The following is a 27,841-nucleotide window of genomic DNA, read 5'->3' on the forward strand; positions in this document are numbered from 1 at the left end:
AACCCAAGCAGTCTAATGTAGGAGTCCTTGCTCTTAATATCTACCTACTATGCCACATTCAAACCCACAGGTTAAAGAACAGAGTCTCATACGTATTGGGACAATGAGTCCCACCCACATAGGTCTATGGGAGGTAGTTCCCAGAGAGAGTATAAATGAGGGGGAAATCGCCCAAACCTAAAATCCTTTCAAGGCTTAAGGCCTGCTTTGGACTATGAATTCCCTGCTTAAAATAGAGGAATAAATGCATGGCTCTATTTTGGTATTTTCCTTTAAAATTGTAATTTTAACATAGGTTACATATGCATACTGTCCAAAATTAAAAAAACACAAAAGGGTAAGTGGTATACCAGTGAATTTCCCTTTAACTCTGTTCAGCCACAAGTTCCTTTCCTCTAAGGCAGCAATTTTCAACCCGTTTCACCTGATCTGACAAAAAAAAAAAAGATATAATTTTGACTCATTCACACGGGATGGCTCTTGTTGCGTTGGCTGTTGTCATTTGCTTTTATTTGACAATCTAAGGAAAAGCAGGTCAGTGCCCCTGACTAAATAGTCAGGTGTTGCATGTTTTAAGAATGCTCATGGCACAAGGTTGAAAATCGCTGCACTCAAGCAACCCTGGTTACTTCTGTGTCCTTCCAGGGGGAAGTAGGTTTCTCCCCCACCCCCTTTTGTTTTTACCCAAAAGGTGGCATTCTAAGCCCATTATTCTGTTTCTTGCTTTGTCACTAACAATATGTCCGGGAGATCATTACAGCCCCAAATATTAGGTGTGCTCCCTTCTTCTCCCCCTCCCCCCTCCTTTTCTTCTCCTCTTTCCCTTGTAGAGAAATATATTTGCTACCTGACCTGAAAGGGACATAGAGAGCCTGTGGCCTGGCACCCATCTTCAGAATGACCGTGTTTTTTGTTTGTTTGTTTGTTTTTGTTTTTTTAAAAATATATTTTATTGATTTTTTACAGAGGGGAAGGGAGAGGGATAGACAGTTAGAAACATCGATGAGAGAGAAACATCAATCAGCTGCCTCCTGCACACCCCCAACTGGGGATGTGCCCGCAACCAAGGTACATGCCCTTGACCAGAATCGAACCTGGGACCTTTCAGTCCACAGGCCGACGCTCTATCCACTGAGCCAAACCGGCTAGGGCCAAAATGACCGTTTTTAAAGTCACCACCACTCCCCCCCTCACCACCCCCGCCCCAACACACACACACACAAACACTGTTTGCTTTTAAAATTGCAAACAAAAATGGGGACACTAGCCCTGGCTGGGTGGCTCAGTTGGTTGGAGCCTCATCCCATACACTGAAAGATTGTGGGTTCGATTCCCAGTCAGGGCACATACTAAGGTTGTGGGTTCAATCCAGGGTTGGGATACGTACAGGAGGTAACTGATCGATGTTGCTCTTTCACATTGATGTCCCCCACCCCTCTACACACACACACCTCTCTCTCCCTTTCTCTCTCTGTAAAAATCAATGAAAACATATCCTCAGATGAGGATTTAAAAATAAATAGGACACTAGTACAACAGAGCCCCATATACCATCACCCAGATGCAGTGATTATCAAGCTTCTGTGGCATTTACTTTATTTTTATTCATTTAAAAGTTCTCTTTGTCTTTTGTGCTTGGCTGATGTATCCCAGCATCCAGTCATTTCACCCCTACGTTCTTCCCTATGCAGCGTGAGACGTGTCAGCACTGTTTCCACGTAACCACAAAGCTATGATTGTGCTAATAAAGTCAACATGAATTCTCTGCTCTTGTCTTATGCCTAGTCCATAGCAAATTTCCCCCATTGCCTCCGAAGTGTCTCTTCTATAGACAGTTTTTCAAAATGATCCGTATATGACACTTGGTTACTGTGTTTCTTCATTCTCTTTTCATCTTTTTTCCCCCCATTCTCTTTCAATCCTGAATAATCCCACCGCCGTCTTTATTTCACTCCACTAATTTGTAGAAGTCACGTCAGTTGTCCTGTAAAATGACCCACGTTGTGAATTTGTGTCTTTGCTTCCTTGTCGTGTCATGTAAGCCGTTTTGCTGTCCCTCCATGATTCCTGGGAATGGAAGTTAGCTCTCAGGGTGGGGCACAGCTGGCCTTTGTGGAGGGACACCTGCTGGTAGGACTGTGAGCTGCAGGTTGGTGCACATGGGGAGACACACAATGTCCTACTTTCGGTGACAGGGAGATTAATCACTGGTACAGGTAGTGACAGCCTGATCCCTCCATGGTCAAGTTCGCCTCCAATCTTTCACCTAATGAGTTCATCCGTTAATGATCATTGTCTGAATCAACTATTTCCCTAGGAGTTACAAAATGATGATATTCTAATTCGCTCATTGCTTCCCCACTTGTCAGGCAGAATCCTTCTGCCTGGTTTTAAAGAGCTAGAGAACTGACCTTATTCAAGTCTTGCTCTGAATGACTTAAGACTATTTTTAAAACTTAGATTCACTCCTAAAACACCTTGTTTCTCTACCATTAAGGAAATTTCAAAGACTGTCTCTTCGACTCGGAAAGCAAGTCTGAGAGGGGAGTTCTTAAAATTATTTCCCAGCTGTGGCACCGCTGGTGTAAGTACATGTCCATCCTAAACAACAACAATAAAATAAGTACATGATCCTAAACAACAGCAACAAAAATAAGTACATGATCCTAAACAACAAAAACAACAGCAACAAAATAAGAACATGGCTGTCCAAGGAGCCTGGTCATTGGGCACACAACTTCCAAAAGTTCTTTTTTTCTTTTTCTTTTTTTTAACTTCAGAGAGAGGAAGGGAGAGGGAAAGAGAGAAACACTGATCATTGCCTCCCATACACACCCCAACTGGATCGTGCTCTGACTGGGAATCCAATCTGTGGCCCTTCAGTGCACAGGACAACGTGCCAACCAACTGAGCCACACCAGCCAGGGCCTAAAAGTTCTACCATCCTCTCTCTCTCTCTCTCTCTCTCTCTCTCTCTCTCACACACACACACACACACACACACACACACACAGAAATATTGCAAACCAGATCAAGAATGAAATTCCAATGCAGGATTTACTGTATGTGGCATTCTTTCAAAAATCTCTGTTCCGTTTCTGCCCTGGAAACACCCTCCTTGAGAGAAATCAGGTTGGGGTGGTGACATGACATCCTGCTAAGAGTTCTAGGAAGATATCGGTCAGGAAAAAGACACCCCTGATGCAGTGTGCTCTCTTCAAAAGAAATCTAAGAACAGGCTTTGAGGAAATCCATACTTTCACAGCCCTCTTGCTCATAACCTTTCCTGGGTTTGTCAGCACCTACCTGCTGTCACAGGAAGGAGAGTAATTGCCCCAGGATCACCTTTGGCTGAAGGAAAGCGGCTTTGGAACGCCCCCTGCTGTGGTTGCCCTCATCTCTATTTGTCTACTTGACACTTCTTTGTTGATCTCTGAGCTGCTTGCTTGGGATTAGCCCAACTGCCAAAAGGAAGGTGGGGAAGGTGTCATTTTCTTTTTACTTAGGTTAAAAAAATCATTCTCAGAAACAAATCAATTCCAAATCCAATAAAATCAGAGATTGTGAGAGCTGGAAAGGGATGTGTGGAAACATCTAGGCTTGAACTAAAAGGCATTTTGGCTTATAATCAATTCTCTGTTTACGGACATGGAAACTGAGACTCCGAGGGCTGGAGTGACTTACCCAGAATCTCATGACAAAGTTAAGACTTGATGCCCTAGCTGGTTTTGCTCAGTAGATAGAGCGTTGGCCTGCAGACTAAAGGGTCCCAGGTTCGATTCCAGTCAAGGGTATGCACCTTGGTTGCAGGCTCCTCCCCAGCTCTAGGCCCTGGTCGGGACGCGTGCAGGAGGCAACCAATCGATGTGTTTCTCTCTCATTGATGTTTCTCTGTCTTTCCCTCTCTCTTCCACTCTCTCTAAAAATCAATGGAAAAATAGCCTTGGGTGAGGATTTAAAAAAAGAAAAGAAAGAAAAAGACTTGAAACCAGGTCTCCCCACTTGAAATTCATGAACTCCCCCTCCCCACATTTTATACATTAGGAGAAAGAGGTCTGGAGGCAGTCATGTCACTTGTTCAAGATCAAGGAGTTAGACACGAAGAGCCTACTATGTGCCAGGTACCATGCCAGGCATGTAATTACATCACACTGCTTCCGGAATGAGTGATGTGTTTTTAGTACTATTCGTTCATATGCCATACAGCTGTTTCACACAGAGAAGCTCATTTGATGTTGTAAATATTCAGCAGTTTGTCATTGCTGCTAATTTATCTCCTAATGGGTAAAATTCACTCACTGTGCGTTTTAAGGAAAATTTTGGCTCTATCAAAATATTCTTCATATGAAACATCAATTCCAGATTTTCCAGGGCATGCCATTCCCTTCCTGTGTCAAGTGACCAGAGTGTGGAGCTGGGAGGCTAAAGGCCCTCGTTCTGGCCCTGGCCCTCGGCCCCCAGCTGAGTGGCCTTGGCCAAGTCCCTGGCCTTCTCTGGCCTCTGATGCTTTCTGTGTAGAATGAGGGGATTGAATTAGTTGAGTGGTTTCCAATTGTGCTTATACCCAAACCCTCTACTTAGAAAGATTCCTTCAAACACTAATGCCCTTGATGAATTAATAAAGTGTCTCTCCTCTTTGTAAAAATTAATCATAGATCCGTAACTATGATAGCTTTTGATAAGAATAATATGCCATAAGAATGAGATGTTGCCCTGACTGCTGTGGCTCAATGGTTACAGCATCGGCCTGCGCACTGAAGGGTCATGGGTTAGATTCCCAGTCAAGGGCAGGTACCTGGGTTGCAGGTTCAATGGGTCTCTCTCACATCTTTCTTTCTCTCTCTTTCTCTCTCTCTCTCTCTCTCTCTCTCTCTCTCTGTGTGTGTGTCCTTTCTCTCTCTCTTTCCCTTCCTTCTTCCCTTCCACTTTCTCTAAAAAAATAAATGGAAAAGTTTCCTTGGTTGAGGATTAACAACAAAAAAAGAAAATATCCAACTTCATTTTTTAAAAAAGAAAAGAATGAGAGATGCCTTCAGCCCCCAAGAGCAAATGTTAACATTAATCCCACATGGTTTTGTTATTGGTAAATGAATGAGTTCTCTCAGGCTATCAGAGTATCAGTTCTTAGATCTCCATTCTCACTTCGATGGAACTTCATCCCTAACCTGCCCCAAGAAGTCTTAGGACCCACTGGGCTAAAAGCTCTCTGTAGTCCTCTGGTTTTAACATCCTTAGGATGTAAATCCTGCGCTCTTCCCAGGGGGGTAAATACTTGAGGTTTCATCTGCTGGTCAATTCCAAAGCTTGTTTTTAAGAATGTGACTTAAAAACATAAAACCGTAATACGTTAAACCAGAAGACTCACTTAGTCTAGGTTTCTTTAGTCTAAAAGCAGACCCTGAAACAAGGTCCCTATCATTTATTTGGAAGGTGATGTGAGAAGGAGGAAGTAGAACAGGGAAAACAATAAAGCCAGTTAAGGGGTGTTAATGAGTGGATTGCTGCTATGCACTCAGGGGCTCAACCCCATGGAGGGGCAAGAAAGCTGGGCTGTTTCTTCACCAACTCCCAACCCTCGCTGATTGGGGGCTGCTCCTTGGCAATTTATACTGCCCCATGAGCACAGTCAGAGGCCCGGGATGCATCTGCTTTTTGGGAACTATCTGTAGGTGACCTCTGAGACAGGTGGAGGGAATATCAGTGGGACATTACAGCTTTTCCAGAGAGACTAAATAGAAAGCATCTCACTGTGAAAAGCCACAACAACTATCCATTCATTCAACAAGTATTGATTAATGATGTCAATGAACAAAAGGGACAGGGATCCCTGCTTTTGTGGAGTGTATATTCCAACAGGAGAAGGAAACATAATATGCATGAAAAATAAATGAATTATACATAGTGTTACAGAATAATATTCACAATAAACATGTAAACTACACAGAGCTAGAGGAGGGTAAAGGGCATTGGGAGTGCTGGGTTCAGTATGGAGCAGTTGCATTGTTCAATGGGGAGATGAGGGGAGCCTCTTCAAAAAAAAGACCTAAAGGAGGTGGTGGACGGAGCTATGGGGAAATCTGGTGGGAGAGAATTGCAGGTGGAGAGGACAGACTCCTTGAGGTGGAAGCATGAGCAAGCCCGATGCACTCCTGGAGTAGTGAGGAGGCCATTGTGCCCGAGCAGAGATAACAGGAGAGGAGGTAACAGGATGTAAGATTAGAGGTGGGAGAGGTCAGATCATGAAGGATGTCCCAGGCCTTTGGTTTATTGCAAGGACAGCAGGAGACACTGGAGGCTTCTGAGAGAAAGAGGGATGTGATCTGCCTTGTGTCCTAACAGGATCACTCTGGCATGCATGTGGAGAATAGACTGAAGTGAGGTGTATCTATGATCCATGCTGTGTAACTTATTACCACAAACTTAGTAGCTAAAAACAACACATACCTATTGTCTCAGTTTCCTGAGTCAGTAGTCCAGGTATGGGTCAGCTGGGTCCTCTGCTCAGGGTGAAATCCAGCTGTTGACTGAGGCTTCAATCTCATGTGAGGCTCAGGGCCCTCTCCCAGGCAGAATTCAGATCCTTGTGGTTGCAGGACTGAGATCCCATTTTCGTACCAGCTTTTGGCTGGGATGGCTCTGAGATCTTTAAAGCCACTCCAAGTCCTTGCCATGTGGTCCTCTCCACAGACAGTTAACAACATGGATGCTTCTTCAAGGCCAGATGGAGAATCTCTCTTTACACTTCAAACCTCTTTCTTTAGGGAAGACTCAGTCCCTTTGAAGGGCTCACCTGATTAGGTAAGGACCAACAAAGATATCCCTCAAAGTCAACTGATCAGTAAACTAGTCATGGGGGTGACACTACACCCCTCATACTTATAAGTCCCACCTCAGGAGAGGGCAGCATACAGGGCCATCTTGGAATTCTGCCTACCATGGTGACAAGGATGGAAGCCAAGTTCTGTTGAAGTTGTTGTCATAATCCAGGCAAGAGCAGACAGGGGCTCAGACATGGTGGCAACAGTGGAGGGGATGGGAAAGGGTCAGAGTCTGGTGGTGGCAGAGCCCATTGGTTTCCTGTCAGACTGACTGTCAGGTGTGAGCAAAAGAGAGAAGCAAGGATTTTAGCCTGAGCTGAAGGTTGCTGGCAATAAAATCACAACCCATGGTAGCCATGCCACCTGATGCCAGTGAGAGGTAGGAACCAGGCCAAAGGGAAAAGTGATCCCCTCAAAGGCAAGGTCAGGGAAGCCTTGATGGTAGGAGCAAATAACTGTAGTGTTTAGATAGGTGAAGAGAAGAAAGGAAGGTATTCCACGGGACTGAGGTGGGCAGAGGCATGGAGAGGGGCAGGAAGGCACTAAAGGTATTTTGAGGGTCATGAGTGGATTAGTTGGGCTCAAATGCAGGGTCAAGTGGGTGAGCAAGATGGGAAGGCTGGCAGGTGAGCACTGATCCAATAGGACAAAGAGATTTTGCTTTAGAGAAACATTCACAAGAGATGATACAACAATATCTGTCATTACTGTATTAGTTGCTAGGGCTGCCATAACCAAGTACCACCCACTGGGTGGCCTAAACAACAGAAATTTATTTTCTCACAGTTCTGGAGGCTAGAAGCCCACGGTCAAGGTTATCCACAGGGTTAGTTTCTTCTGAGGCCCCTCCCCTTGGCTTATAGATGGCTGTTTTCTTCCTGCGTCTCCACATGGTCTTCCCTCCATGTGGGTCTATGTCTTAATCTCCTCTTCTTAGGACACTAGTCATGTTGGATTCGGACCCACCCTAACGTACTCACTTTATCTTAATCATCTTCCTAAAGATCCTGTCTCCAAATAGTCACATTCTGGGGTTCTAGGAGTTAGGATTCCAACATACGAATTTTGAGGGGACACAGGTCAGCCCATGCCACCTACAGTGTTTATGTAAATGTGTTAGGCATTGTAGAGACTAGAGAAGAAACTGTCCTCATTTCTCTTCCCTCCCGTTTACTGGAAACACATCCAGGAGGCCAGGGCCCCGGGGACTGGCTGTACCAAGTTTTCTGACACCCACTCGCTGCAATTACTCTCATCATCACTGGAAACCACGGTGTTTGGCAAGAGCTGATGCAAAGTTAATGGGGAGCCATCATGGAGCGAGGCATCATGTTTAGTTAGCGAAGAAACGGGAGTGACCCCTCTGGGGTTCTCCACCCGCCGCCTTGCTTGTTCCCCAAAGCCTCAAACTGAACTTTCAAAGGCAGGGACCTGCAAAAAAAACCACGGCCTGCTCTCTTGATTAAAAAACCAAATAATAGTTCTGTGCTTGGCTATTTGATGTCTGTAATGTGAGTCTACATCGAGCGGGAGCACGAATAAAAATAAAAAATAGCCATTTTAGAAGGCAGATTTTGCTTATTCTGTAAGATCAATCACCAGAGCTGCCATTTTCCTAGTCATTTCAAAACCAGACACCGGTAATGTTTTTCCTCTACACAACTGTCTTCATTTGTGCTTCTCAGAGGAGTGTGCCCCTCTGGATTTTCACTCAGTTCAGCCAGGGCAGCAAGCTGCGTGCCCTCCACATGTTTACCCAACAGTCTAGCATCTCGTTTATGAGGCTTAAGTGGCCCCGCCGTATTCCAGGCCACATTTGCTTCGCGGCAAAGTTCAGTAGCTGGCAGCTCACATTTGCCCAAATTGATTCCACATCTGCCTTAAGTAAACCGCTCCCTCGGACACACGCCTGCCTGCTTTCCCCCTCCCTTGCAAGTCGGCATATGCTATTAGAGGTTGGGAATAAAGGGGCTATTTTAGAAAGGAAGAAAAACATGTGAAAGGTCAGCCTGCGGCTCAGAATACTGCAGTGGGTTACTGTTCCTGCTCTGAAGGAAACCGAAGGACTTGGCTAAGTAATAAGGCACTTCAACCCTCGTGCACTGGCTCATGCTGTGCAATCCTTTCGTGTGGAAATCTTGTTCGAGTAAAAGTCTCAACCAACAGAAACGTCAGGAAACCTCATCTATCCAGAACCATACAGAATCAGAAAGTAAATGTGTACTCCCCTTGCCCCTCACCTCCCTCCCACCCCGCAAAACCTCGGGGCAGCCGAAATGCCACAAAGCCTTGCAGTGAATGTATCCATTCCAGAGCCTCCAACTCCACATGAAGGGGTTTACTTTCATTTGATGCCAGATTCCAGATTTTTGGCTGATTTCCCATCTCACTGTGGACTAGCAGCAGCAAACCTGAGATGAAGCCAGAGCCTGCGCCTTACAGCTGTGAGGCAGGGCAGAGATAAGGAAAACAGAAAAGTCAGAAATCTCACAAGCACAGCAGGTAAACGTCTGACCCAACCCAAAAGCCCCTGAGACACAACCGCACAGTAACAATAAACCGAACCCATAAAGAAAGGCTGGGTTCTGTTTAACCTCTTTTATCTAAGGTGGAAATGACATGCAGAATACATTTTAGGAAAATGATTAAAATGTGAAATTGAGATGCTTGGTCAAGACCCTTTGGGTTGCATGTGACAAAAACTCAACCCAAACTGGTGCAAAAAGGAAATTTATTCACATTATGTGTTGATTCAGAGATAGCCTTGCTTCAGACACAGGGAATCTAGGAGGTGTGAGCAGTGTCTTCAGGACCTGCCTTCCATTTCCTGTTGTTTCCTTCTATGACGGTATTAGTCTCTGGCCAGCTCCACTCTCTTGGTGGCAAGACAGCCGCCCATAGCTCCAAATCTGGTGAAAAAGAGACCCTCCCCTTGTCTGACCACACAGGCCAACAGGCAATGTTAACGCTAGCATAGACATGATTAGCTTGGTTTGGGCACATGCCCATCCCAGATCCAATCCCTATGGCCAGGAGTTTGCACAACAATCTGATTGGTCAAAATCAGACCACATGACTACTCCTGGAGCAGAGGGTATGTCTGCTCCCCGCAAAGCGGGGAGAGAATGGGAGAGGGATGAGCAAAATTGGGGGTGGGAGTAAACATTCCCATGAGAGAGGGAGTAAGAAGTGGGACAGAGAGAGCAGCTACTGTCTACCAGGAGAGGCAACGCCTGTAACCATAGGCCAAGCATGTCAAACTCGAGGCTGCTGAGCTGCATGCCTCGTTTATTTGGCCCATAGTTAGCCTTTGAGTTTGACATGCTTGACATAGGCTATCCAGCAGGGCTCTTTCTTGAGGACTCTGGGTATAATTACTTTATATATTCACAAATGATTGTGACCTATAGCTTATATTTTAAAAAAATGATCGTGATAATATAAAATAATGGTGTTTCTGGAGTTTTCAATTATGTAACTGACTTTTCTTATTGCACCATTTTGGGTTTTTTAATCCTCAACTGTGGACATGCTGAGAGAGAGAGAGAGAGAGAGAGAGAGAGAGAGAGATCAGTTACTTTCCGTATTTCCATATGCTCCCCAACCAGGGATCAAACCTTCAAACCAGCAACCTGACTGGGAATCAAACCAGCAACCCCTTGGTGCACAGGATAAAGCTCAACCAACTGAGCCACTCGGGAAAGGCACCATTTGGAGTTTGGTTTTCTGTCGCTGGCAACCAAGAGTCCGGACAAAGCATCCCATTTTATTTTTTGCACTTTCTTTTAATCAGGCATGGTCACGGAAAGGGAACGCCAGGAAGAGGAGACTGCTGTGGACCATTCCCCAACTCTTGCAAGGAGCAAAATTCTCATCTCTCCCAGTGTGTTCAGATGACCCGTTTGGGAAACACCACTTAGCAGAATGGAAGTAGAGGAATGATGGGCACCCTGCTGCTTCCAATTAGGGGGCAGAACCTGGGGAGGGACCTGGCTGACACTGCCTGGCTGAGCACCCTGCTCCAGGGAAGAGAGCAGCAGAGTCACCCTCTCAGGCACTGCTGCCTTCCCACACACAGGGGTTGCCAATGAGCTGTGTATTTTGTTACCAACAGGCAGAATCAACTGCAGAAGGCCTCCGGCACTCAGCAGGTGTGGGTGAATCAGGGAGATTGAAATCACCTGTCCATGGAGTCCCATCCGGGCTGCAGATGCAACAGAACCCGGGAGGCACAGGCAGGCAGGGAGGCAGGCAACTTGCTGACCACACAGGACTGTTGAGCCCCGTCTGGTGTGGACCCGTGAACATCCTCCCAGGTTCATCCTCCAGGTCAGTGCCCAGTTGTTTCTCAAGACCAATCCATCGTCACACTTCCCCTTCCTAAGTGAGAGTAGCCACTACCTGAACTTGTAACCGCATGGCTTAGTTTACAGTTTTTGTTCTTTATCTAAATGGAATCTAAAAAGTAATACTCTGGCAACTGGCTCCATTCATTCAGCATTGTTCCGGAGATTGTGTTTGTTCTCATAGCTATACCGTATTCCGTCCGTGTGACCACCACCATTCATTTATTCATTGTTCTGTCGCTGGGCATTGGAGTTGTTTCCACGGCTGCTGTGGGCATTCTAGCGTGTCTTCTGGCAAACTGGTGAATGCATTTCTGCTGCTTGAATAACTAGAAATGCAGGACACAGGGTTTGCAGGTGTCCAGAGTCAGGACATACACTAAACCTTTTTAAAGGCACTTTTCATATTCCATATTATTTTCATCTTTGTTGTGAATTTACTTCATTTCCCTTATTAGATTAGAAGTGGTTTTCAATTGAATAAATCCTGTTTAAGCCCTGCCTCACTTTCAAACGAAGGGTCTCCCATACAATATGAGATAGAAAACTGAAGTGAGAAAGCAGAAAGGAAAACAAGCTCAGGGGGAAAAAGGCTGAAGTGGATGTAATGACCCACAGGTCTCAGGTGCTTTTTAAGAAGCTGACTGCAAGTGTGGTTGAGCTTCCTATCAGCCAATACAAAGAGGGAAACAAGTGACACAAATCAATGCTCACTGGACAGATGTACCAACTGTTCAGCAGCATGGCTACTTTTGGTTCTGAGATTTAAGAAAGGTCACCCCACCTGGCCAGTGTGGCTCAGTTGGCTGAGTATTATGCTGTGCACCAAGGGTTTGACTCCTGATTGGGGGCACATGCCCAGTTGCAGGCTCTTTTCCCAGTGTGGGGCATACACGAGGCAGTCAATCAATGTTTCTCTCCCTCTTTTTCTCCCTTTTCTCTCTCTCTAAAAATCAATAAAAACATTAATAATAAAAACGAAATGTCACCCCAAGGCTTTCTAAAGAGGATATTGTTGGCCCGGCTGGTATGATTCAGTGGTTGAGCTTCGACCCATGAACCAGGAGGTCAGGGTTCAATTCCCAGTCAGGGCACATCGCCTGGGTTTCAGGCTCCATCCCCAGTAGGGGGTGTGCAGGAGGCAGCTGACCAATGATTCTCTCTCATCATTGATGTTTCTAGCCCTCTCTCCGTCTCTTCCTCTCTGAAATCAATAAAAACATCAAAAAAAGAGGATATTGTTGGACATCAAAAATATAGGACCAACTTCCTTTCAGTAATAACAGTAAAATATTGTCAGTGTCTCCCCTTCCTTTATAATCTCCCTCAATATGGGCATGCCAAAGCACAGTTCACTATCAGCAACAATTAGGGAACTAATGCAACCAGATACACAATTCTCAAAAGCTCTGACTATATCCACAGGGGGCCAGAGGGGGGGTAGAATCGAAGTGTGGTCCAGGGACCTCTGAGGGTCTCCGAGACCTTTGTAGAGGCTCTGTATGGCCAACACTATTGGTGAAAGGCCACGAAAGCGTTCACCCTTTTTTACACTCATCTTATGAGGGTGCACAGTGGAGTTTCCGGAGGCCACAAGACATGTGATATAGCAACAAATCGAATGCAGAAGACAATTTGAGAATCTAGCTGTCTTCTATTAAGCTGGACATTAATTAAGCAAATTATTGTCTTGGGAAATACATTTTTTACACAAATATATGTCATACTAACTTAATGAGTTTGTTGTTATTTTCAAATGAATATTTAAAATTTGTTTTACTAATACGGTATCTATTGACATAATCCATATAAAGAGAAACACTTTGGAGTTCTCAAAATTTTTTAAGAGTGTTAAAGGGTCCTGAGACCAAAAAGTTGGAGAAGCACCAGTCTAGAGGAAGACTTCCCCAAAAGGATGTTGATGGTCTCTAATCCCAGAAGATGTTCTGTGATCAAATACATCTGGGAAATGTTATGCCTCTCTTGGAAAGCATCAAATTAGAAGTAGTTAATTAACTTTAACTGTCTCTTAATGTATTTGACTAAGATCCCCTCTTTCCAGTGCTTTCCTCAGCAGCCAGGAGGCACACCTGGGATGAATGAACTGCAAATCCCTCGGTCAGTCCTCGTGAGTAGCGTCTCTTACAACCAGCCTTTGTCAAGTGTGGGCAGCAAAGTGTGATATTACGTTACCCCTCTGACAACAGGAAGAGTGATCCTTTTATAAACATCAAGGCAGCTGAGCAGAACAAGAGAGCCCCCTTTATCTCAGGGAAGAGGTGAACCAAGGGCAGGGTCAAGGCCAGGACAAAGATCCCACTCAGGAGACTAAACTGAGTCTGTTTCATCTGACAAACTGGCAGCCCAGGCCCCAAAGTTCTCTGAGACAGTCATCTCAGCCTGGAGAGCATCCAAAGCAGATGCTACACACGCTTGTCTCAGTCATAAAGAAATGTCAATTAAGCACCCACAGAACATTGGACTTTAAGTTACACAACTTCCTGGTGGCCCCTCCAAGGAAAAGAGTGGTCAAATTGTACCCGGAATGAGCCAACTTCTTTTATTGTGTTGTTAACTATAAGTCAATTAAATGTTAGGAGAATCCTACCAAAAATGATGACTTTGGTTTTGGAATAATCCTATTTCTTTTTTTTCCCCCCTAATCTTTATTGTTCAAAGTGTTACATATGTCCCCCTTTGACCTCTTCTAGCCCACTCCCCACCCCCACCCCAGGCCTTCACCACCCTGTCTGTGTCCATGGGTTATGTATGCAAGTTCTTTGGTTGATCTCCTCCCACCTTCCCTCTGAGGTTCGACAGTCTATTCCATGCTTCTATGTCTCTGGATCTATTTTGTTCATCAGTTTATTTTGTTCATTAGATTCCGCATATGAGTGAGATCATCGGATACTTTCTCTTTCTCTGATTGGCTTATTTCGCTTAGCATAATTCTCTCCAGGTCCATCCATGCAATCCTATTTCTTTTTGACAGTAATTACAGAATCCAGCCAGTTGTCTGTTAAGCAAACTCCCAGTTCACAATAATAAAATTATGTCATCAGGCAGCTCATCTAAAGAGAGACTACAGAGCCCTGACAGGTTTGGCTCAGTGGATAGAGCATCAGCCTGCGGACTAAAAGGTCCCAGGTTCGATTCCAGTCAAGGGCATGTACCTTGGTTGCGGGCACATCCCCAGTGGGGGGTGTGCAGGAGGCAGCTGATCGATGTTTCTCTCTCATCAATGTTTCTAACTCTCTATCCCTCTCCCTTCCTCTCTGTAAAAAATCAATAAAATTAAAAAAAAATAAAATAGAGACTACAGTAATATGCAAGGCACTCTGAGAAATCTACAACTGGAAAAGATGTGTCTTTTCAAAAGCACATATAATCTAGTAGGGGCCAGAATGAGCACCAGAGAGAGAAGTGAGTATTCTCACGCTCCTTTCGCAGCACCTGGTGAGGCACCTGTCAGAGAATTGCATTGAGTATTTGTCTCAACAAATTTGCTATTTGCCTTTAAAATGTTTACTTGTATACAAACTGACAAACACCACCCACTCAAATATCTAGTCAAATATAATCTAGTCAAATAGTACTTCATTGTTATAATTTAGTGCATTTATAAGAAAGGATTTACAAAGGAACCTAGACCGTTGTCAAGTAAAAAGAAATCATTTTAATATGCCCAGTTTCACTTCTATTAATTCAACACTGATGCCTACTATGCATGCATTCACATTAGTTTGACTTGATTCCTATGCATTTATTTTCCAACACGCAGCCACCTTTGGCGAGTTAGTTCATCTGAACTGTTTATTCTTAAAGAGGACAATGAAGGTTGTCCTTAAAGAGTTTTATCAACTTTAACGTTCTCAGAGAGACCTCTGAGGCTCCTCAGCATGGTGGGTTTTCACTGAAATCTTCTACTTGGAAGATGGCAAAACAGACTCGGATCCTCCCAGGTCTCCTGGTTGCTTGTATTCATATCACAGCACACGGTTGGGTAAGAAGTAGAGACTGAATAATAAGTAGCTCTCCAAACACAGCTGGGTGAGGCAGCTTCATTTGTAGAAAGTAAAGCGAATCACGAAAACCTTCCTAATGGTGTGATTTGTTCCAGGGTTCTCTGGGTATTAAGAAGGGAAGTATTAGTCCTTGTGCACAGTAATGTTTACGGCATTACAGTTTTCTTCTCCAGCCGTCTTTCTATATGAGGTGATTTATCGCACTTGCTGCAGAATGGAGAGCATGAAGATGTCTAATTTCATAATCAGAGCTGGTGACAGCCTTCTCATTTCCTGCCAAATGGATCAGACCACACTTTTAACCCTATAGGAGAAAACATGAATAAAAACCGGGTTCATTTTTAAACTTCCTATCACTTCCCTCAACCCCCAACAAACAAAATGACATCAGAATTGGGTTGTGCAATTGACATGCAGTCTGAGAAGGCGGCAAGCTGCCGGAGCCCTGGAATGAATGGCTGGGAAGCCATGGCAGCCACGAGAGGCTTTTAAACGGCTCAGAAAAGGCCCCAAACAGGAAGATATGCCTCTGGCCTACTTAAAAACGAAATAAAAAAGAATGTTGCCGCAGATTACAAGAGTTTGGGTTAATAGGCTGGAAACCTCTCATTCTTAGCCAACTTGGATCATCTTAAAGTAACTAACCATCCAGCCATAAAGGGAACTTTTGAGCTTTTGTACAAAGCAGAATCCCGCATCAATTAAAACAGCTCACGAGTAAACAGTGAGGGTAGTGTTTAAATAGGTGCTTGGTAAATAAGTCTGCGAAACAGCTATTCTCCCTCCATATTTAATTGTACATGTTACACTTTTACGCCTACTTATCAAAGGCTAAAGAGGAGGGTGCAAACTTGCAAAGAATATTCTGGAGGGAAATATTAAAATGAAATCTCGAGGAGGCACCTATGAGGTGGCAACTGTTGTGAAATACGCAGCAAATCACAATCCAGCCTCTAACTGGAATTTCTCCCGCTGCAAAGCAAACACACACACACACACACACACACACACACACACACACAACACAACAGTACAACTGAGACTTTGTTTTGATTTTTAAGTTTACCTGGTGGCTGCACGTCTTCTTGAACAATACCAGCCCGGTTTATAGCTTGTTCCTTCTCTGAGAAATACAACAGAAAAATTACTTTTTAGCAAGAAGGGGAGACAGTGGTGGTGGAAAGACTTGTATTTACATGGGACGACAGGACAACTAGAAACCACTTTATATGAATGCTTTTAATTCAGAGATGCCATTACTAAAAGTTTTCATGTTATGGCAGACAGATCCTATAGCAAAAAGCCTGGTTATTTTCAGGAAAAGCAAGCAAGCCATATTTCAAGAGAAAAGCTCCCAACTAACATCTCTTCTCTGTGTGCTCAGCATTTTTGGAAAGGCAACAAAACAACCGAAAAAACAATTTTGAAAGAACTGGTGGGCGTGATATTATGAGGGGAAGGCTGCTGAATTGAAGGAACAAGTACAATTAACAGAAAATGATGTAGTTTATATGTCTAAAATGTACTCCACTGAAGGAGTAGGCCCAGAGCTAAATATGCTATGTTTTTGATAGGAAATAGAGCAGAAAATTAATCTTTGGGTGGGTGGCTTTGGTTTGGGTAATTGAAGCTTCCCTAATTGATTGCAGGTGCTGTGCCAATTAGACAGTGCGTGTTAGCTACAGCGGCTTGGCGGATCTCTTTGGAGATGTCCAACAGGCAAGGGCCATGAGAAATTGGGCGTTTTATATCTGTGGGCTTCAAGCACCCTGACACGTCTTTCTGAGTGGTTTAGAATAAACCCAAGGCCTGAGAAGACAAAGACTTATTATTCTAAGTATCGTGAAAAACAAATGGTGGCTTTTCAGGGGAAAGGCTTGCAGCCAAAGGATGTTTACTACTAAATTACAGTAATTAAGTGTTGTAATCAGACCTTCGCTGTAATCAGGCTGACAGTGTTTCTTTAAAACCACATTTAGCTCTTATTTAATATTAGGCCATTTTCTTTATTCTGGCCTCTGAATTCTCATGAAGTTACACAAGCATAAAGGTATAGGAAACAGGGTTTTGCCCAAGCCAATAGTCATTGAATTTGCTTCTCCGGCGATGTGGCAGAAAGTCAATCCTAAGTGACCTGCCTGATAGTTTTATCAATGCTAAGTTTTGCTTTGGCCAATATACAACTGGGAACTAGGGATGACGTGAATCTTGATATCCAATTCTAAGAGGGACACAGAGAAGACAGAGCATAATGAGGCCCATTACAGACAATGGCCGGCCGTGGTCTCCTGGGCCTCTGTGAAAAGAACGGCAACCAAGACCCTCTGGACCAAGATGTGCCAAAGACTTCTTCCACCTCGAGGGGATGACGATGGAGCCTCTAAGGCAGGGTGGGGAACGTCTGGCTTGAGGGCCCTATAAGGCCTCCGAAATCATTGGGTCTGGCCCTGCCAAGGCATTAAGGGTGAGAGTTAATTAGACGTTTGACCAAATAGAGCAGGCTAATTTTTAAGTTGATAATTTTGTATGGCCCAAGAATGATGTTATAAATACCCAAATGGCCCTTGACAGAAAAAAGGTTCCCCACCCCTGCTCTAAGGCATAAGTCTTTCTAATATAACTCAACAGGTGATCTCATTTCCTAAGAGGTTAAAGTCCTAAAAGACTGGGCCCTACCCCAGTGTCAACATGGAAGTCTCGAAGTATGGATGCGTCTCAAACGTGCTCTTAGGAAATGCTAGTGAGTTAAAGACTATACTGTCCTTGATTGTGCCAGGAACTAAAATATATAATTTTCACCCTAGCCAGTTTGGCTCAGTGGCCTGGGGACCAAAGGGTCCTGGGTTTGATTCCGGTCAAGGGCACATACCTTGGTTGCAGGCTCCTCCCTAGCCTGGGCCCTGGTTGGGGCTCCTGCAGGAGGCAACCAATTAATGTGTTTCTCTCACATCGATGTTTCTGTCTTTCCCTCTCTATTCCACTCTCCCTAAAATCAATGGAAAATATGTTTGGGTGAGGATGAACAAAAACAAACAAACAAAAAAGATACATTTTTCCACACCTAAAAGGTCTATTCTCTAGTATTAAGGAAGAGGGAAGTGAGTTTTTTAAAAAACTGATCGCCAGATCAATTGATTGCTAGACCTACGGATGTAAGGAAATCAGACATCCTGGTGTACCGAACACATTCTCTGAGAGGCAGGTACTGCAAAGCCAAAGCAGCGGGCGGACTGCCAAGCATCACAGGAAGTTGACTTTTGAGGCAAGGACAGAATGCCTAACTGTGTCGAAGCTCTTATAATGCGATGGAGAACCGAGTAAAGAGAAAGGAATCCCTGTCCTCACACATTCTTGCTAATTGCTAATGAGGTTGGAGAGGCTGAGGATTTAATTTAAATAGACCATAATCACTTTATAATCCTTGTCCTTATGCAACCACCTCTTCTTCTTCTTTTTTTTTTTTTTTAATGGCTTGGACAGGCAATTTAAACCGATTTGCTGAACCAGTTCCTAGCAACTGATAACCGGAATTAGCAGCCCATCTACATGCCTGGTTCTTCAATCCATTAATGTTTTATAAATACTCTAAGGCCAGAGCAGTCTTATATAAATTCACGATATGACACAAAGACACTGTTTGTGAATGCAGAATGCGCTAAAGGAAAACAAACTGGTCCCTCAGGATTTAGCAAGTACCTCTTGATGAGGCTGACAGTTAGGTTGCTATTGTGTTATCATTAGAGAAATAGCAGATGTCTATAAACCTCAGGAAAAGGGCAATGCAGAAGTCAGGGGGTTTAACTATAGGAACAGATCAGGATAAGCTAATGACTGACTTTTCAGCAATGAGTGTGTGCTTCTACCTTGAGTGAAATGATTAAAACGCAAATATGTGATCCTGGGCCTGGGGCTCTGCAATGCCAGTTGGAAAAGGCCCCGTTCTGAGTCTCAGCAAGCCCGACTCTGCCCCCTGGTGTTAAGGCAGTGGTTTGATTTGTAGTTTTAATTGAGGATCCTTACCTCTTAGTCGCAGGGCCAAGGTGCATTATTAAGCTGGTAATGCATGCAGACCAGGAGGCTTTTGTATGGCAGTAAAAGAGGTCACCTAATAATTTTTAAGTCTTTGAAAATGAAAACATATCCTTATATTTCATGGCCATATTGTCCAGGTGTAGACTATGACCCCAGGACCCCCCCCCCCCCCCCCCCCCCCCAGTGCAGCAGCTAAAATAAAAGCAACGCACAACCTAAGTAATGGGACAAATGGCAACATTTGGTTGTCAGCTAAATATTAGATAATAGCATTGTATCGATATTAAATTACCGGGATTGGGTAACTGTATTGTGATTATGTAAGAGAACGTCCTTGTGCGTAGGAAACACATGCTGGTGTTTAGGAATGAGAACTCACGTATTTAACTTACTCTCAAATGGTTCAGCAAAACAACAGTAATAATTCTACTAATCATAGATATAATTATATATGTATATGTGTCTCTATGTGTATGTAGGTATAGATTTGTTATATTTTACATATGGGGGAGAAAGCAAATGTAGCAAAATGTTAACTGATGCCCTGGCCAGGGGGCTAGGTCGGTTAGAAGTGTCTACCTGTACACCGAAAGGCTGCGTGTTTGATTCCCAGTCCGGTCACATACCTAGGTTGTGGGCTCAATCCCTGGTCAGCGATGTTTCTCTCTCACATCGATGTTTCTCTCACACCCTCTCCCTTCCTTTCTCTTTAAAAATCAATTTTAAAAAAATCCATGAGTGAGGATTTTTTTAAAAAAAAAAGGTAACTGGTAAATCTAGGTGAAGGATAGACAGGAATTTATTGCACAATTCTTGGGTCTTTTCTGTTGTTTTTTCTCTCTTCTTTTTTTAATAACAAAAATACACAACTGCAAAACAAGTGTAAGGAAGTCAACAACACTGTGACTGTTCCATGATGATTACTTCAAAGTAGCTTTTTGCAAATAGCAAATATAAATTTTAAAAACTACTTTCCCAGGCTCCCATCTGCTGCTGTTGCCTGGACACGTTCATCATCCAGATGTACACGGGGTGATCCAGAACTAGACAGGCTCTGGCGGCAAGTGTGTGAGCCAGCAGCCGAGGGGACCAAATGGCCACTAGAGGCACTGGCTCCTCCCAACCCCATAAACACTTTTGATTCCTCACCAGAGTCTAGTCGAATCCAGAGAGCTCTGTAATGCTGGTTAGAAAATGAGACTTGTCTGTCTGTCTGTCTCATTGGACTCCACAGTGGAAGGAATAAAAAGCATATTCTAAGCACCTTGCATGTGATAGGGAAAAAGCCCTTCTGGTATGATTTGCACACCAAGTGACTTCGTGTAACTGTATTCAGACTCTGTACAATATACTGCTAGTTGGGAGCAGCGAGGTGCAGCAAACACAACCGAGAGGTAGGAGAACTGAGGTTCTCGGGGCTCTTACATGTAACCCGCGCTCTGCTATTAAACACTCCTCGCTGTCAGGTGAGAAGCGCAGCAGTAAGCAGCAGACAAGGTTGGGGAGTTAGGGGCGTGTCCACCCAGCAATATGCTACGTGACCTTGGACAAGTCCCCTACGTAAATGAGAGGACAAGGAGCACAGGGTCTCTGCAAAACTATGATTGTATGCTTCTGCAGATCTAATAAATTTCAAAATGAGCAGGACCGCAGAAAAGGATCTGACTCTGTCTCATTTCACAGGCTGGCCTAAAATGCCATAGACAGGTTGCTTGAAAAGGCCTTATTCAGAATCACTGTCTAGTTCTGCTATATGAAGACAGATTAGGCTTCAAGCTACAGCATCTGTTCTCGGCCCTGAACATGGGCTCTTCAGACAAGCCATGCTCTGCCAACAGGATGAAAGCTAAAAGGCACATCTGGGATTCCCTCAGAAGCACAATGGTCTCCATACTTCTTGTCTGGGATCACTGACCATGAAGGCCAACTGCATCGTCCCAGTGCTCACTTCAGAACCGACGTAGCACGTGCAGAACTGACCTGCACTTCACATAACGCTGAGTCAAGTCTGGCTGAGTCAGTGGAAGAGCTGAAGATCACAGTGAACGTGGACGTGAAATCCCATGAGGCAGTCTTGTGACAGACTTGCCTGATTGTATGGAAGATCTCCTGGGCTTGACTTTACCTCAGCAGCCTTCTCCTCTTTTCTGCTGCACTGTGGCTCATTCCAGCAGAGGCCCTGGAACCTCCCTGACCCCGCACTCCCCGGACCCGAGCTGGCCAGCATCAGTCAGGCTAGCCCAGCTGAATGGCCCACGCTGACTTCACCCCTGAGCCCTACATGGGCCTCGGCCCCTCCCTTCCCACCGTTGGCAATTCTCAAGGACTGGATGTCTGCCCTGCCTTTCCAAGAACTGTGGGTTTCTCCTAGGTCTGCCCGGAATCGCGAGGAATATAAACGTCTGAGGGACAGTCAGAGAGGAAGACCTAACAGGAGAGGCTAAGAGGAGTGGCTGAAAGGCAGGAGCAAAAGAGCAAAACCAAGAGGACTGGCGGAGCGGGCAATCACAGAAGCCCAGAGACAGGAGGGTTTCAAGGAAGGAGTGCCTGGCTGGTGTCTGTGCCTCCCCCACTGACAGACGACCCGACCTCCTGTATTACAAAGCGGACAGAAGTCATCACCTGAAGTGCCCACAGCTTCCCAACATCAAACCTAATTTAGCTGCGTCCACACCTGCCCTTCCTCTTGAGCTCACAGAAGGGTCCTGCCTCCCGTCCAAGGCTCTCTCCTCCATCTGGTCTCACGACCCCATGCCCCCTCCCACTCTATGGCTTGTCTTCTCTCTCCAGCATCTTTCTTTGTCCAGAGATTCTTTTGGCTCTCCCTTCCCTCCCAGAACCCTGGACCTGCTGCAAATACACTTTGTCATTCTCTTCCCCGTACAGCCAAACACCTTTAGTCAACTTAATACACTATTTACTCTTCAATCCACTGCAATCTGCTTTCTGCCCACTACCAAACCACCTAAAGTATTCTTAACAAAATCATCTATGACCTTTACCTTTTTTAAAAAATAAAGATAATGGCTATTTTCACTTATCTTCCTGTCTCCAAAAAGCGTGACCCTGCTGACCACACCCCTTTTCATGAAGAGCTGTCTTCATGGGGCTTGTGACTACAGCCTCTCCTGGTTTAAATGCTCTTGCTCTGGGCACCCCTTCTTGGTCCCCTCTGAGGGGTCCCTTCTCCTGACAGCTTGCTCTTCAGTGTCCACCAGCATTCTGGTCCTTGGCCAGTTTGTCCCTCTCAATCTCTGGATGCTGCCTGGGAGCTCTTACCTCAGTGACTCTGACCCCATCCACTGCTGATGACACTGCATGTCTAGCTCCTGCTCGGACCCAGGACCTCAGCTCCAGACTGGCACCTCCCCCTTCCTCTGGGAAATCTCCAAGAGCACATCCTGACACCTAAACTCAGCACACCCCGAATGCAACTGGTTCGTCCTCACCCCCAAAACTGATTCCTTCTTGGCTTTCTGACTAAATGACCTGCACCACCATCTCCTCAGAGGCTGGAGCCAGAAAGCTGGGTGCCATTCTCCTTCCTCTCCCTCCCTTTCCCTGTGGCTACTCAGTCACAAATCCATGCAGCATGTACTTCTTAACTACAGCTCCTAAAATCAATACTTCCTCCCAGTCCCAGAGCCACCACCCTGGTTCAGGCTCCAGTCACCTCTCCCTGCTCTCCTGTGCCCACAGGATGTACAGCCTTCCTATGCCTGGCCTTCCTGCCTCCAGCCGGGACCCGCCCAGCCCTCCTTCACATTACAGAGCAACGCCTGCAAAGAGTGAATCTCATCACCTCGTTCTCCTGATTCAAATGCTTCAGTGATCCTCCCCTGGCTGGACCCTGAGGAGGCAGAGGGTTACTGAAGTATTGGAATCAAGCGAGATGATCAAATTCAAAGAACAAATGGCATGACAACAGCCACAGCAGAAGACCTGGTTCTCTATACTTTCTGACAAACAGGAACGAATTTTTCCAGTTACAAAGTCTCACCGAAGGAATATTAAGATGTATTTCAGAATGAAGAAAGCTGAAACTCGAAAGGAGTGAGATGCAAGAAGGACTGATGCCTAAAGAATGTGGGTGAAGAGAAATGATCAGCGACTGTAGACACACCGTGATTTAGGGAGCATCAAGCACATGGTAGGACTGAGGCTATACATAAGATTAGGATGGGGCTCAGGCGTGCTAAGGTCTTCGTATATTTCATAGGCGGGTAAAGATATTAACTAACTTTAAACAATAATCATAAAATAATAAAAATAAAATGGAAAACTTTTAAACTACATAGTACAGGAGAGAAAAAAATAAAGCGTTAAGGCACAAAAGGAGAAAAAGGAAGTATAGAGATAGAAAACACAAAATAAGATGGAGGAAATAGAAGTAAACATAATAGTAAACATAATGAAAACGAATTCAATGCAACAGTTAAAGAGATAATCAGATTGGATTAAAAATCCAGTTTAGCCCTGGTCGGTATGCTCAGTGGTTTGAGCCTCAATCCACACACCAAAGGGTCTCAGATTCAATTCCCGGACAAGGGCACCTGGGTTGCAGAGTTGATCCCTGGCTCTGGTCAGGGCACATGCAGGAAACAACTTTTCAATGTACCTCTCTCACATTGACATTTCTCTCTCTGTCTCTGTCTCTCTCTTTCTCTCTCCCTCCCTATCTCCCTTCCACTGTCTCTAAAAGTCAATGGAAAAATATCCTCGAGTGAGTATCAACAATAACAACAAAAAAATAAAGGCTGACTATAAGAGGATAGATATACCAGGAAACTATTAACCTAAAGAAAGTTGATTAACTATAATATCAGATAAAGAGTGGGGGAGGAATATCTGGGGTAAAGACCCTTATATAATGACAATTGAAAACAATTCTCCAGAATATTCTAGATTATGTGCACCCAATAACATGGCCTCAAGATATCTAAAAGAGTTAAGAAGCTTGATCTGTAACCAACATATATAGAACCTGTATCCAACAATCAGAGACTAGACAGCATTCCTAGCACAAAGAGAACATTAGTAAAAATTGATCTGTGCCAAGCCACAAGGCAAATCTTCACCAATATCAAAGAATCAAAATCACAGTCCACATTCCTTGACTACAGATGCAAATAAGGCAGAAATCAGCAATAAAAAGTAAGCAGACAGACCACGTGGCTACTGGTAGAGAATGGGTAGTAGTTGGGGCCTGGTGGAAGCAGGGAGACCAGCTCAGAGCCCAAGCAGTGGGTAGAGGAGGTGGGTAGGACGAAGGTGAAGTGAGACAGAGAAGTGTTCTGACTGTCTTGTTCCATCAGGTACACCCAGCACCTACCAGTGACAGGTGCACAGGAAATACGAAAATCCAGGGTTTTGGGTTTTTTTCATCCTCACCTGAGGGTATGTTTTTATTTCATTTCATTTTATTTTATTGATTTTAGAGAGGGAGAGAGAGACATCGATGTAAAAGATAAAAACATTGATCAGTTGCTTCCTGTGGGCACCCCCACTGGGATCGAACCCGAAACCTAGTGTATGTGCCCTGACTAGGAATGGAATCCCAAACCTTTTGGTGTACCGGATGATGCTCCAACCAACTGAGCCTCCCAGCCAGAACTAAAATCCAGGTTTAAAAAAAGCTATTTTTTAAAAGCTAAATAAATGCTAGTTGAATGTGCTGAAAGTAAAGTAAACTCTGTCCTCCCAGTGGTTTCCCACCGTCACCAATGCCTCCTGCCTGGATCCTAGTTTCCTGACAGTCCAGCCAGCGCTGGGTGTGTCGACCTGCCGAAATCTCCTTGTCTCACATCTCTGCCCTCGTGGCTCTTTATTTTTTAAACATTTTTATGGGGTGGGTAATATAAGGCTGTTTTCGGTGTTTCCACACCTGTTATCTCATTAAAAACACCCCAAAACCTGTAAAGTCAGTCTGTAAGCTCCACTGCTACAGATGAGGAAATAGGCTGAGCTCAGAGAGGTTAAGGACTTACCTTAAGGGCCCTCATCCTATAGACCCTCATCTGCCTTACACCCTTTTCTCACTCCCTTAGAGGCAGTATCATGCCCTGGTGCACCGATCTATGACTCATCAACTGTGGGTCCTTGTACAAATACTTAACTGTTCCAGACCTCAGTTTGCCCACATATAAAATGGGGATGATGCTCACATAGCAGCTACCCCAAAGGGCTGCTATGAGAACTAAATGAGTTAATATATAGGAAGGGCATGGAAGGTTGCCACACATAGTATGTATAAGGAACTTTCAGTAAATACTAGTTGTTTAGTATTATTTACCTGTTTAAAAAAAAATCAGTTTTGACTCTCAAATAAGAGTTGGGCGAATGAATTAAAACTGAGCCATAAAAGTGGGCAGGCGTAGACTGCCTTCCAATTAAAATGCAGATACTGTGGCCACTCACAAAACGGGCACCTAAAAGGCCTGATTTGCCTGTTTCAAGTGACTCAGACAGCCACGGATTCTAGAGTATCCCTTTAAGACTGCTGTTGGGACACAGGGCACAAACCCACACCTTGATCATCTGATCTGGACCAGGATTTCTCAGCCTTGCCACCACTCACATTTGAGGCTGGGTGATCGTGAGCATCTGCCCCGGGCACTGCAGAAAGATCGGCAGCATCCCTGGCCTCTATCCACTAGAGCAGCGGTTCTCAACCTGTGGGTCGCAACCCCTTTGGGGGTCGAACGACCCTTTCACAGGGGTCGCCTAAGACCATCAGAAAACACATATATAATTACATATTGTTTTTGTGATTAATCACTATGCTTTAATTATGTTCAATTTGTAACAATGAAAATACACCCTGCATATCAGATATTTACATTACGATTCATAACAGTAGCAAAATTACAGTTATGAAGTAACGACGAAAATAATTTTATGGTTGGGGGTCACCACAACATGAGGAACTGTATTAAAGGGTCGCGGCATTAGGAAGGTTGAGAACCACTGCACTACAGCCAGTAGCACACTCACCCCACCCACCCCCAGTTATGACAAGCAAAATGTCTCTAGATAAAACCAAATGTCCCCTGGGGGACAAAGTCATCCCCAGTTCAAGGCCACTGCTCTAGTCTTTAAAACTGAAACTTTTCTAGTGGGACCCAAAGCAGACACCCTTGTCCCATGTTCAATTCTAGAGGCTGCATCAAACAGCCTGTGACTCGGATCCAATAAGGAAGGATGATGGAAATAGACTATGGTGGGCTTCACACAGTCCTACATTCCCCCACTCCCGCCCCCCCAGGCACGGTACCTAGCTGGAAGGCAGAATGCAGAGGCCATTTTAATCTTGGCTGATGAATAGAAGCTACAAGGGAATTTAAATGTGTATTTAAAATGCTCTGCCTCCATAAACCAAAGGTTGTAGCATTTGTAATGGGCAGAGCATTTATACGGGAGCTTTTGCCTTCAAATCGCCAAGCTATCAGCTTCTGCTAATATTCTCCAGGGGCACGGTTGGCCCTCTTCCATCTTCAAGATGATTCAGGTTTCCTGGAGAACAAAATGAGCCTCTAATGCCTAATATTTTTTCTCTGACAGATGGTTTCAGATGTATCAAAGTGCTAATCCTTGCTGAGGTATAGGTCTCAAGGAAGGAGAGTTTGGCTTTTAGTATGATAGGACTTGAATGATTAAGGAGGAAAATTACTCCCAGGATATATTCACCATTGTCATGTGAGCAACCAGCTTAAAATGAAGACAGCAGAATCTGAAAAAAGATTTGAGGAAAGAGAGGAAAAACTAAAAAACCCAGGTTAGCAGTTTAGGTTTGGAACATTTCCGCCCAAAGACATCTCTGGGAGTGGAAATGAAGTTGCCAATAAAATCATCTTCAAGCTCAGGAAGATTAGGGTTCAATCTGTCTCCCCCCAAAATCATTTCAGCTGCAGTGTGTGCAAGCTCTGGAGACAGAGGCCTGGGTCTGAATATCTGCCTTGCCACTTACGAGCTGTGTGACCTTGGGCATGTTAGACAACCTCTCTGAGCCTCAGTTTCCCCACCTGTATGACAGGTAACAATACCTACCTCAAAATGAGGTTAAAATTTAATGATCCAATGTATGCCTAACCAGACACATGATAAGCATTCAGTTAATGTTAACTGTCAGTATGAACTAGTATTTATTATCGACCTACTAGGTGCAGGCTGCTTTCATGACCACCTCTGAGTCTCAGGAGAGGTGAGGGTTTGGTTTTAGATATCATAGAAATAGTTATTTGCTCAGGATCCGAGAGATTGAGTCATGCATCTACAGTCACAAAGCTGCGCACAGCAGAATTCAGACCCAGGTCAGCCTGACTCGGGAGCCAAGATCCGCCCGCGTCCCCACGTGGAGATGACGGGACAGGGAGTTACTGGGAGTTACTAGGTCACCACACGCGGGCAGAGGTCACTCACTGTATTCCTCCGGCCGCATTAGGGGCCGGAAGTAGATGGGGTAGAAGGCGGCGCCGATCAAGGAGATGAAGCCGCCGAAAATGAGCGCGGTCCGAAGGTTCCGGGACATGGCGCCCGCGGGAACTGGCCCGGCCGGCTCTGAACCCCGCAACGCGTAATCCCGCTCGCGTTGCCGGGTCCTGACCCGGCTCGGAAGAGGTGG

The 27,841-nt window shown here is 44.8% G+C and overlaps 1 protein-coding gene across 1 annotated transcript; it reads right to left on the minus strand.

Moving 5' to 3' along the window:
- Positions 1-14,815: 14,815 nt before the first annotated feature.
- Positions 14,816-27,835, minus strand: SMIM20 (small integral membrane protein 20). Its single transcript, XM_005877658.2, has 3 exons — positions 27,640-27,835; positions 16,256-16,312; positions 14,816-15,493 (listed from the first exon to the last, which is right to left on the minus strand). Exons 1-3 carry the CDS (start codon positions 27,746-27,748, stop codon positions 15,456-15,458), a joined length of 204 nt encoding a protein of 67 aa, XP_005877720.1. The 5' UTR covers positions 27,749-27,835; the 3' UTR covers positions 14,816-15,455.
- Between the last annotated feature and the right edge of the window lie 6 nt (positions 27,836-27,841).

This window comes from Myotis brandtii, unplaced genomic scaffold (genome assembly GCF_000412655.1).
Source record: "Myotis brandtii unplaced genomic scaffold, ASM41265v1 scaffold525, whole genome shotgun sequence".
Taxonomy (NCBI): Eukaryota; Metazoa; Chordata; class Mammalia; order Chiroptera; family Vespertilionidae; genus Myotis; species Myotis brandtii.